Genomic DNA, 12,969 nt, shown 5'->3' on the forward strand with positions numbered 1-12,969 from the left:
AAAGCACTGGTATACAGTAAAATATTCACAGGGTTTGTTTGTTTTTGTTATTATGTTTTTTTGTCATCTTCTCCGCGAGACATGGCACCCCAGGCAGATTCTCATGGAAACCCATTTGAGAATCACTTCCTTAAGGTGTCAAGAGGTAAATACAGTCAATTATCATTGAGAATAAAACCAGTTTATTAAAAATAGAAGAAATACAATATTTGGGTATTTAGTAAGCAGCAATAGTCTGATCCAGCCAGGATCTCAGGGCGGTAACTCTAGCGTAAACTGCAGGGAAAGAAGTAGGACAAATAGGATTTCCCCAGGATACAACACCAGCCAAGGTCCACGCTCCATTTCTCTGGCATACCAGAGGCCCACCAGAGTCACCCTGAAAAAAAGTAGTAAGTATACGTGTATAAATACAATTTGTAGTCTATGTCTTAAGTTAGGTGCACAACAGCTTCTTCACATGAGCTCCAATATAATGGGGGACGCTTACAGATCTGTCACACAGAGGGAGTCAGATGTAATAGAGAGAAGTGATCAGGGAATACATGCACATATAGGAGACCTGCAGATGTTGTGGCTTCTCCGATACTGACTGATATAAATGATAGGTTCACTACACATGAACTCATCCTCTTGGCTTATAAAAGCAATAATAATCTTGGTGTACCTGCCAGCACATATTAATTCCAGTGATATATAGACAGGTCTATTAGTAATGTGTTTGTTTTGATTATGTGACTGTTTTTCTTAAAGTATATCTGCAATTTCACTTTTTAGGATCAGCTGCTGTATATATATATGGGGTAACACTATATCTGGCCATAACATAACTTGTATGTGGTATTTATACCTGTTTTATCCTCTGTAGGTGTCATTTCTAATTCTCACTTATTCTTGTTTTACTGAGTGGACACTAGCTGTTATGATGTCCTCCGTACACTGCACACATTCACAGAAGAGGGGATCCTGTTTCACTTTGTCTCTGTTACACACACACAGAAAGGGCAGCAGCATGGAGGACAATACAGAACACTTATGATCAGCTGTGAGTTCAGCACTGGGGGAAGTGTAATTCTTTCTACATCTAATCAGTATCTCCCCCTCACCTTTATATACATTTTTTGTGGTCAGCTGATCACAATATGGACTTGAGCAGTTTATGAAGTAACTTCATGAAAAAGTAACAAGAAGCACTTTCTTACATTTGCTTGTACTATCAATGTATGTAAAGTTTGCTGTGACTCTGGGGCCTATTCACATTAGTTTGCAATTGCTGGAAAAATGTAAGTAAAGTAGATAATAGACAGGACATACCTTGCAGGAGACAGCTCCAGATGCTCCGGCACAGATCATGTTGCTCTGGACTGGTGGATAGATGCTTCCTACAAAGTGTTTCTGACAGTCAGTATTGGTGAGAAGAGGCAGAGCCACCTGCTGCAGTTTGCTTGGTCTTGTTTGTGCTGAAAGTCAAAATAACATTGAGGTTGACCTACATATTATGTCTGGAATTCTGAAAAATAAAGGTGATGTCATGTTATATCCATCTTGGTATATTACTATTACTTACCTACACCATTTATGTATCCCCATCCAGTAGTGACACATCTCTCCCCTGCACTAAATACATCAGCACTAGCGGCAATGCACACAGGGGACACACGAGCGGTGATAGTAGCAGGGCTGCTCAGCTTCACAAGTGCAATGTCATTTGAAATGGTTGAAGGGTCATAGCCGGGGTGGTTGACGACCTGTGAAATAAATCTGCCTTAAAATCCCTTAATGGAAAATTGTTATTAGTGAAAAGAATATTCAGAACATGTGTGTAGTGTTTCCGCTTACCCGAGCAATGGATTTAATCTGAATAGGCTCAGCAGAGGAGGAGAAGTCATATTCACCCAGAACTACACGTTCAGAGGTTCTGTATATAGAGATGTACAACCATATTAGCTGCCACAATAAGTTCTCATGTCTTATATTGATGAGATGTACAGTACTCCAGTGTCATACATATATACCATGTATACCATTTACAGCTGTTACTAGCATATCCACAGTATGTATGTATGGATAACAATGTTCTATTGTGTTTAATGGGATTTCCACTCTGTTGTTTATACAGCAGAAGTTATGTCGTGGATTTGCTTTCCTCCTAAAGAATTAACATGTCAATTTTTTGGGCAGATTCTGATAGAGAAATCCCATAGAAGTCATTGGGGCTTTGAATTTCTGCTTTCCACTCGAATTCTGCTCATATTTTGCCACCTATTCCGCCAGAGCTGAAGAAGAGGAAATTTCAAGCAGAAAACTTACCTCTTCAATTCCTCGCCTGTTCCTCTGTGTGAACATACCCTAAGTGAGTATTTTCTCCTACGTCTATACTATGTACTTGTTCAGTGTCTGCATCTTAAATGCACATCATTGGGTTACATAATGTCAGAATCCATATACTGAATACTACGAAAAATAATAAAGAAAGTATGCTGAAACCATATAACACTTGGTAGGATGCCATGAACATCCTTTATCGGCCAACTTGTGGAGGTCCCAGCTGGCAGCATGTGGGTGTCTGACCTCACAAGTCTCCCTGTCTAGTTAGTCTTCTCTATGTCCCAGATAGCTTTTTTATAAAATATAAGAGACATGACTTACCTGACATCACAGTGAGCAGCAGTGAGAACCCAGAGATCGCTGATCAGAGATCCACCACAGTAGTGGGCTCCAGTGCTGGTCTATAGATATTTAAAAAAAAAAACACAAAAAAACTGAGAACAAGGTTCAGCTTTGATTTCATTTTTCTATTGTGCTATTCCTCTTCATAGTTCTTTAGTCAGACATCTTCTATATAAGAATTCCCAATACACTAGAAAACATACAATAGTCCCCAGTGATGTTGATTGAGAAGTCTATTAACAGTCCACAGTCTTGCAGTAGTTATATCCTGGCAGTATTGGGTATTATTGTATTTCTGTAGTAAGAAATCCCCAGCTGCCACTATTCCAATGGTGCCTGGGTAACTTTTAAACTTTTAATAACTCCTTAAATCCAAGATGCAAAAACAAGAACAAGCTGCTTCTAGGATCTGTAGACATGTTCATAGCGATTTAACCAAACACAATGCCTAATACTTCCTTATAGTATCAGCATTGTAATATATAAAGGATACAATGTTAGTTTCCTGAAGACAATTACTCTATGGAGCCCAACTACAAAAGATTGAAGTTCACCTGTTCAGTCTACTTTGTGTTATGATTGGCGGCCATAGTGAGTGTCAGGAATCTCTTACATGTCTGTTCTCTCTCTTACTTTTATGTAGTGGATATTAAAATAAGTCATTTATACAGTATATAAGATCGCAGTACATTACCTGCAGAGACACCTGCCATGGCCACGACCCAGAAACTGCATCCTCACCATTCACAATCCTGGCATAACCAGAAATGACTGGCTTGATGCTTGGCACACCACAACCTGAGGAATAAGTACATAATAGCTATCAATGGAAGGAACTAGTCATCTCCATAATATATTATAATACTGAATGCCTATACTTACCATAGCTGCCCCCTAACAGGACAAAGCAGGACAGAAGCCACAGAAATGCCATAGTGAGAAGTGGAGGATGAACGGGATTTGTGCAGCTTATATATCCACAAGTAGACAATCACACATAGAGCTTTACTAGCGATAGGAGCGTCCATGTTCTTATCACACAACCTTGTACTGATATAGAAAATGTCGAGATGTGGAGGTAGAGGAAACTATGTGTGAGTGAGACAGGTGTTACCAGAGGAGCGGGACATCATTGTATCCACATTAAGTCAGCAGTTATTTATAGCCGTATTAGATTTTTATCCTTATCTACTATAAATGCTGTGAAAATGTGATACAAATTTTGGAGGAATTGGAGAATTAGGGGAACAGTTATCAAAGCCTGTCCCTAGCACAAACTTAAAAAACACTTTTTTGTGTGTGTGAGGACCCCCCCCCCCCCCTTGATAAATCCAGGGGTGAGAAACCAGCAAGATTTAAACTTGTAAATGCTCCAAGAAGAAGAAATATGGGATGGCACTCACCGATGTAGATAATCAATATGGCTTTTATCCCCCTGTGTAGTCCACCTACAGTTGATGGCCAACGGTGTAGTCCCCTTATAGTAGAAGAAACCCTGTGTAGTCCCTTTGTAATAGATGGCTCCCTGTGTAGTTCCTCTGTAGTAGATGGCCCCCAAAAGTAAATAATACAAACAAAACAACACTTACCTAACACATGCTCCCCTACTGCCGCTTCTCTTTTATTCTGTGTCTTGGCACAGGCAGGGTGCTAGAAATACTTCCTGTGCTGGAAATCCCAGCTGCCGGTTAGCGATCCATCAATTGCTTTTGTGTCTTAAGGGCGCACACAGTATTGAATAGTGCGTTCAAGCGCCCAAACCACCCACCTTATGATCTGATGGCCTTATGCCCTATTGTTTCGGAATACCCATCCTGCTAAAGTAGTACTAGGTCCCAGGTCCCTGCACTGGGGTGAGCAGTGTTTCCAAGACTTCTTAGAATAGCCGTGCGTTGCAGCTTAACTGCTGCTTTGTCCTTCTGGGCCTAGTAGCTAACTCCAGGCAACTGCCATGTGTTTTGTAGAAGGTATCCCTGGCATGGACAAGGTTTTCCTCAGAGGACGTCCTCCCTCCTGAGATTCTAGCACTGCATGCTAGAGGTAACTAGTTGCCTAAAAGAAATAAAAGAACTCTCACGGTTCCCGACAAGGGTCCTGCTCTGAGCCATGCCCTGGCTTCACTGCAGCAGAAATTGCTCTCTGTGTCTGTCTTTCCACTTCTTCTGACTAAAGAAGACCCTCCCACCAGGAACTGACTCTTTTTAATAGGGGCAACCTTAGCTAGTGAGGGATTGGTAGGGCTTTTTGTGTAAAAAGAGAGAAAAGAGGCGATAGGCAGAAAAAAGAGGAAAAAAGACCTGCACCTGTGACAGGAGAAAACACAAATGTGACATAGAGCAGTTAACCCAATGCTCTCTTCAGCTGTGCTCAGTACAATACATACAGTAAATATAGCAGCAAAACCTAGTGGGGAAAAACACATAATACACTTCTCCTTCATCCCCTTTGTGAGAACCTGAGTCAGTTACTTTACCCAGGTGCATAAGAAACTTAGTGGCACACCTGTGCTGGGACACTATATATTAACAAGCATGGGCTGCATGGACTGACACCCTGTACCGCTGCCAATCAGCTATCCATCTCCTGCACTACACTGAGAGTAGAACCAGAAGCAATTAGCTTGTACTTATTATTTGCAGCACTGCATTACTACAGCCACAGTAACTGCAGTATTGTGGTGCCACCACTGCACTGAGAATGAACCAAGTGCTTTCCGCTCCACTCCAGTGTAGTGTGGGAGTCAAACGGCTAATCAGCATAAATGTGGTATTCTGACGATTAACTATTGAGAGCTAATACATATATATATATATATATATATATATATATATATATATATAGAGGAAAACCTTTTTTAATAATTATGTTCTTAGCAGAATGGACAATACAGTTCTGCAACCTTGTCACAGACATGAAGGGTTTCCACAGATCCTTGTTGTGCAAAATATTTATGGAATAGTATAGGTAATGGTGAGTGTAGAAAACAAGCAGGCAATAACAGGACGGTACAGTTCATTGTTTCTTTAAGGGTATAAACCCACACACCGTATACACAGCGTATTTACTGCTGCGATACGCAGCGAATACGCAGCAAAAACGCAACAAATACGCAACAAAAACGCAGCAGATTAGATCTAAATAACTGAACTCAGCATTAAATCTTCACCATCAAACTGCTGCGTATTTGCTGCGTATTTGTTGCGTATTTGTTGCGTATTTGCTGCGTATACGGTGTGTGGGTTTGTACCCTAAAGAGAAAAACAGTGTAATAAAACAATATTGGGGTGCGTTGACACGTACAGAATCCGCAGCAGATTTGATGGTGCAGATTTGATGCTGTGTTTAGTTATTCATATGAAATCCGCTGCGGATATGGTACGTGTGAACGTACCCTTACTGTGTATGCTCAGTAAGTGGTGGTGTTGGAGTTGTGTGTCTGATGAAGATGCTGGGAAACCAGTGAGTAGGACACTGCACTTGTAGCCCATAGACTACAGAATGCTATTGTAGTAGCCCAGTACTGGTGTGCCACTAAGTCTTTATTCCATCTGTAAAAAGGTATCTAAGTAAGGTGTCAAACTCTGTGATGATGAGTGTTGTTTTGCACTTGGTGTCTCACTTTCTCCTGTTTCTAAGCACAGCTGAAGGTATGAAGGGTTAACTGTGTTATGTGTTCTAAAGTTATATTGTCCAATCAATAGCTAGGGTGCCTTACTTATCACAATCTCACACTTCACCCTTTCTAACGCTTTCCCCACCAATAGGTTAGTCCCTTTTACCCCTATTTTGGATAGTTAGTTCCTAGTAAGAGGGTCTTCTTTAGTGGATGGTGGAGAGAGAGAGAGACAGTCGAAGCGTTCCTACTGAAGCTGATAACGCAGCCTGGTCTGAGGGCCAGGACCTTGTCAGGAACCTCACATTATAGATTCTTATTAGAGACTTTCTAGTAACAAGTATTTATTGCTAAACCCAATGGTGGGGTAACTGTCATCTGGGATTAATCTGGCCTACGTCTGGGATAACCATCTTGGATCTAGTCAGGACTATCTAGAAAAGGGATTAGTCTACAGTGGCGCAAAGTGCATAAGCCCATGAATTTCATTGAAACCTGCTCTACCTACTTGGGAAACCTTGAGGGGTTATCTATACTCAGTCGTACTACCAGACCTAACACTCTGTGGGCTCTTCTAGCATAAGGTAATCTTCTTCTTCCTCTTTCTTAGTCTTAACAGTGACTACAAGGTATTCCATCAGAGTTCTGCACTTATTAGGCAAGGCCCCAAGACAGTCCCTTAACCTACTCCACTCAAGCTAGTGTTCCCCTTTTCAAAGCCTAGTGCTGTTATACCCGGGGGGAGCGGGGAAGCATACCACTCCTGGCCAGTGTGACTGTTTCTAGGGCAAGTAAAGTATAGCGCTGTAATAAAGGAGATAAGGATTTGTGGGGCAGGGAGATAACATCCCACCCGCCCCCATGCAGAGTACACTGTGGCTCCTTATTCCTTTCAAGACATGGATCATATGTCCTCCGTATCTTTAGTGGGCTCGGTTAGCGAATATAACCCTGCCCACTGAAGAGACAGAGGGAAAAGCATTGCACTTGTGATATGGCTCCAAATACTCAAAAAGACTCGGTGAGTAAGACCAGCTAGGTTTTGGAGGATTTCATTTTTTAGCTCTTGGGTGGAGTTCCCCTTTAACACTTTAATGTTATAATGCTTATGATGTTACAATGCTTAATGCTATAAAGGGCTGGTTCCGCTACATTTGGAATATGCTGATCAGTTTTAGGCACCAGAAATCCAGGAACTAGAAAAAGGCCCATAAGAAAACTGATATGGAACGGGCATGTAGGGTATTAGGAACATAGGTGAAGGCTTCAAAAAAGAATTCTTTGTAACTGTATAAAGTGGGATACAAGTCTTGGTAAATTCAATAACGTCCCGCTCCTCTGGTAACACCTGTCTCACCTATTACATAGTTTCCTCTATCTTCACATTTCGACATTTTCTATATCAGTACAAGGTTGTGTGATAAGAACATGGACGCTCCTATCTCTAGTAAAGCTCTATGTGTGAATGGCTACTTGTGGGTATATAAGCTGCACAAATCCCGTTCATCCTCCACTTCTCACTATGGCATTTCTGTGGCTTCTGTCCTGCTTTGTCCTGTTAGGGGGCAGCTATGGTAAGTAGAGGCATTCAGTATTATAATATATTATGGAGATTACTAGTTCCTTCCATTGATAGCTATTATGTACTTATTCCTCAGGTTGTGGTGTGCCAAGCATCAAGCCAGTCATTTCTGGTTATGCCAGGGTTGTGAATGGTGAGGATGCAGTTTCTGGGTCGTGGCCATGGCAGGTGTCTCTGCAGGTAATTTACTGGGATCTTATATACTGTACAATTTACCTTTTTTAGTATCTACAATATCAAAGTAAAAGAGAGAACAAACATATAGGAGATTCCTGACACTCACTATGGCCGCCAATCATAACACAAAGTAGACTAAGCAGGTGAAATTTAATACTATGTAGTTCTTCTCCATAGAGTAGTTGTCTACAAGGCTATTACTATAAGGAAGTATTAGGGATTGTGTCTAGTTATATAGCTATGTACATGTCTACTAGTGATGAGCGAATAGTGAAATATTCGAATATTCGATATTCGTACGAATATCTCCCGAATATTCGATCCCATTAAAGTCAATGGGAACAAGTATTCAGTTATTGAAAAACATCTATTCGACCACTTGGAGGTAAAAACCGGAAGCTGGGGGATTTGAATACTTATCCAATATTTATCGAGTATTCGGCGAACTGTTCAATAATATTCGATAGATCAAATACCTTACTATTCGATCGAATATCTATTTGATCGAACAGTATTCGCTCATCACTAATGTCTACCTATTTCAGTAGTAGCTTGTACTTGTTCTTGCATCTTTGATTTTGGGAGTTATTACAAGCTTAATAGTTACCCGGCCACCATTGGAATAGTGGCAGCTTGGGATTACTTACTACAGAAATACAATGCTACCCAACACTGCCAGGATATAACTACTCAGAGATTGTGGACTGTTAATAGACTTCTCAATGAAAATCACTGGGGACCAATGGCGTAGCTACCAAAGAGGAACGGTAGGCAGTTTCTATGGGGCCCGTGCAGGAGGGGGGCCCGGTGGAGAAGGTGTGTCCTTCTGCTTAACTTCTTATGTACTGCAATGTGTAAGTGCCCCAATGTTTACTTTACACAAAAAAGGGTTAACAAGCAGAAGACAGAGATCTCTGCTTCACTGCTCTGATAACCTCTGACCTCTGTTCTCCAGCTGACAATCAAGTAGGAAAGGAAAATGTGCAGAGCTCCGGGGTTATCAGTGTATATATATATGTGCACAGTGCTGTATGTGTGTAGGGGAGGGGTCCCCCTTAAAAAAAAACTCTATGGGGCCCCGTGAATTCTAGCTATGCCCCTGCTGTTTTCTAGGGTATTGGGAATTCTTATATAGAAGATGTCTGATTAAAGAACTATAAAGAGGAATAGAACAATAGAAAAATGAGATCAAAGCTGAACCTTGTTCTGATGGTTTTTATTACACATCTATAGACCAGCACTGGAGCCCACTACTGTGGTGGTTCTCTGATCAGCGATCTCTGGGTTCTCACTGCTGCTCACTGTGATGTCAGGTAAGTCATGTATCATATATATTATAGTAAAGCTCTTCTGAAATCCCTCTGGGACATAGAGAAGACAGACTAGACAGGGATTTGTAAGGTCAAACACCCACATGCTGCTAGCTGGGACCTCCACAAGTTGGGCGATAAAGGATGTTCATGGCATCCTACCAAGTGTGATAGGATTTCAGCGTGCTATTTTTATTACTTTCTGTACTATTCAGTACATGGGTTCTGACATTATATAACCCAATGATGTACATTTAGGCTGGGTTCACACTACGTATATTTGAGGCTGTATGTTTGAGGCTGTATAGCAACCAAAACAAGGAGTGGATTGAAAACACAGAAAGGCTATGTTCACATAATGTTGTAATTGAGTGGATGGCCGTCATTTAATGGCAAATATTTGCTGTTATTTTAAAACAACGGCTGTTATATTGAAATAATGGAAGTTATTTACCGTTATATGGCGGCCATCCACTCAATTTCAACATTGTGTGAACAGATCCTTTCTGGGTTTTCAATCCACTCCTGGTTTTGGTTGCTATGAGGACCTGACATGAGGACCAAATACAGCCTGAAATATACATAGTGTGAACCCAGTTAAGATACAGACACCGAACAAGTATATGGTATAGAAGTAGGAGAAAGTATTTACTTAGGGTATGTTCACACTGAGGAACAGGTGAGGAATTGAAGAGGAATTTCTGCTCGAGATTTCCTCTTCTTCAGATCTGGCAGAATAGGTGCCAAATTGGAGCAAAATTTGAGTAGAATTCTAGCGAAAGCAGAAATTCAAAGCCCCAATGACTTCTATGGGATTTCTCTAGTGAAATCCACCCAAAGAATTGACAGGTCAATTCTTTGGGAGGAAAGCAAATCTGCGGCGTAACTTCTGCTGTATAAACAACAGAGTGGAAATCCCATTAACACAATTGAACATTGTTATCCATACAGTACATACATACATACATACATACATAAATACTGTGGATATGCTGGTAACAGCTGTAAATGGTATACATGGTATATATGTATGACACTGGAGTACTGTACATCTCATCAATATAAGACATGAGAACTTATTGTGGCAGCTAATATGGTTGTACATCTCTGTACACAGAACCTCTGAACGTGTAATTTTGGGTGAATATGACTTCTCCTCCTCTGCTGAGCCTATTCAGACTAAATCCATTGCTCGGGTAAGCAGAAACACTACACACATGTTCTGAATATTCTTTTCACAAATAAATTTTTTACATAAAGTAATTTTAAGGCAGATTTATTTCATAGGTCGTCACACACCCCGACTATAACCCTTACACCATTACAAATGACATTGCACTTGTGAAGCTGAGCAGCCCTGCTACTATCACCGCTCGTGTGTCTCCTGTGTGCATTGCCGCTAGTGCTGATGTATTCAGTGCAGGGGAGAGATGTGTCACTACTGGATGGGGATACATAAATGGTGTAGGTAAGTAGATGTAAGACAATAGTTATGTACCAAGCTGGATATAACATGACGTCACCTTGATTGGCAGAATCCCAGACATAATATGTAGATCAACCTCAATGTTGTTATACCTTTCAGCACAAACAAGACCAAGCAAACTGCAGCAGGTGGCTCTGCCTCTTCTCACCAATACTGACTGTCAGAAACACTTCGGAAGGAATGATCCAACAATCCAGAGCAGCATGATCTGTGCCGGAGCATCTGGAGCCTCATCCTGCAAGGTATGTCCTGTCTATTATCTACTTCACTCACAATTTACACGTTATTGCTGATTAATCTGAATAGGCCCCACAGTCACAGCAAAATGTAAGAAAGTGCCGCTCATCACTTTCTCATAAGGCTACTTTATAAACTGCTCAATTTCATATTGGGATCAGCATGACGAAAAAAATATGTATGAAGGGGAGGGGGGAGATACTGATTAGATGTAGTAAGAGTTACACTTCCCCCAGTGCTGAACTCACAGCTCTACAGAAGTGTTCTGTATTGTCCTCCATGCTGCTGCCCTTTCTGAGTGTGTACAATACTTCTGTGAATATGTGCAGTGTACGGAGGACATCATAACAGCTAGTGTCCGCTCAGTAAATGAAGAATAAGTGAGAGTTAGAAATAAATAAAACAGGTGCAGTTAAAATGCCACATACAAGTTATGTAATAGCCAGATATATTGTTATTTTTTTTATATACATACAGCTGCGGATCCTGAAAAAATTACATGAAAGTGCAGATTTGGTTTAAGAACAGCAATGACATTTACACTAATCCCATTACTGATAGACCTTTCTATGCATCACTGGAAACAATAAGTGCTGGCAGGTACAGCAAGATAATTATTGTTGCCTTACTGAGTAATAAGCCAACAGGATCAGTTTATGTGTAGTCAATCGTTTTGGGCCATTACACATGGAGTAAAAGTGGCTAAATTCTGTGGCTGAATTCACCGCCATGGAATCCTGCCAGCCTCCGTCTCATCCTGGCTGTCTATGGTAGGCTTACGTGGCACCTCTCTCCACGAGGAAGAATGGACATGTCAAATCTTTCGAGCAGAGAGGCGCAGAATTTCGCCAGTTTTATTTTGTGTGAACTCAGCCTTATATGGGTCAGTATCAGAGGAGCTTAGGGCCATAACATCTGCAGGTCTCCTATATGTGTACGATCTCTGATCACATGTGGCTATTGCATCTGACTCCCACTGTGTGACAGATCTGTAAGCATCCCATATTATACTGGAGCTTATGTGAAGAAGCTGTTGTGCACCTAATATAAGCCATAGACCACAGACTATACTTATTATTATTCTTCCTTATTTTCTTCTGATTTTCAGGGTGACTCTGGTGGGCCTCTTGTATGCCAGAGAAATGGAGCTTGGACCTTGGCTGGTGTTGTCTCCTGGGGAAGTCCTATTTGTAAGACTTCTTCCCCTGGAGTTTACGCTAGAGTTACCATCCTGAGATCCTGGCTGGATCAGACTATTGCTGCTTACTAAATACCTAAATGTTTCTTTTATTTTTAATAAATTGGTTTTATTTTCAATAATAATTGACTGTATTTTTCACTTACCTCTTAACACCTTAAAGAATTGATTCTCAAATGGATTTCCATGACAATGTGACAGGGGTGCCATGTCTGGTGGAGAAGATGGCAAAGCAAACACAACAAAAAAAACTGTGTATATTTTATTGTATACTGTACAGTACATCTCCCATGCCCCCTGTTTAAAAGCTTCTCCATGAGGAGGGGGGAGGGAAGGATACTGGTGCCATGTTGGGTTGACAGAATTTCCCTTAAACCGGATTATTATTTCAGCATTTAAGGGCCATATTAAACAGATAAAGTATCCGTTAATCAGGCAATCCAGGCAGATATCACTCCATGTAATAAAGACAATGATCAGCCACAGAGCCGATCATCAGCCATCAGCTAAAGGTTGTCTTTCAACTTGCGTAAAAATCATCGGCAGCTGGCCGCGTATTGCTGCATGTAATGCAAGGCTGATTGATGATCAGTTGCAAAAATAATATAATAAAGGTTATACTTACCTGTCCACGCTCCCCGATGTGAAGTGACAGGATGCTTAGTCAATCACAATCACTAAGTAGCCTGTCACTTT

The 12,969-nt window shown here is 41.0% G+C and overlaps 2 protein-coding genes across 2 annotated transcripts; one reads left to right on the forward strand and one right to left on the reverse strand.

The window, feature by feature from the left end:
- Positions 1–216: 216 nt before the first annotated feature.
- Positions 217–3,604, reverse strand: LOC138789509 (chymotrypsinogen 2-like). Its single transcript, XM_069968187.1, has 7 exons — positions 3,553–3,604; positions 3,365–3,468; positions 2,650–2,729; positions 1,840–1,918; positions 1,568–1,748; positions 1,315–1,460; positions 217–379 (listed from the first exon to the last, which is right to left on the reverse strand). Exons 1-7 carry the CDS (start codon positions 3,602–3,604, stop codon positions 218–220), a joined length of 804 nt encoding a protein of 267 aa, XP_069824288.1. The 3' UTR covers position 217.
- Positions 3,605–7,781: 4,177 nt separating this feature from the next.
- LOC138789511 (chymotrypsinogen 2-like) lies at positions 7,782–12,345 on the forward strand. Its single transcript, XM_069968190.1, has 7 exons — positions 7,782–7,857; positions 7,942–8,045; positions 9,276–9,355; positions 10,470–10,548; positions 10,640–10,820; positions 10,938–11,080; positions 12,184–12,345. The coding sequence occupies exons 1-7, from the start codon at positions 7,806–7,808 to the stop codon at positions 12,343–12,345; spliced, it is 801 nt and encodes a 266-aa protein (XP_069824291.1). The 5' UTR covers positions 7,782–7,805.
- The last annotated feature ends 624 nt before the right edge of the window (positions 12,346–12,969 follow it).

This window comes from Dendropsophus ebraccatus, chromosome 4, assembly GCF_027789765.1.
Source record: "Dendropsophus ebraccatus isolate aDenEbr1 chromosome 4, aDenEbr1.pat, whole genome shotgun sequence".
Taxonomy (NCBI): Eukaryota; Metazoa; Chordata; class Amphibia; order Anura; family Hylidae; genus Dendropsophus; species Dendropsophus ebraccatus.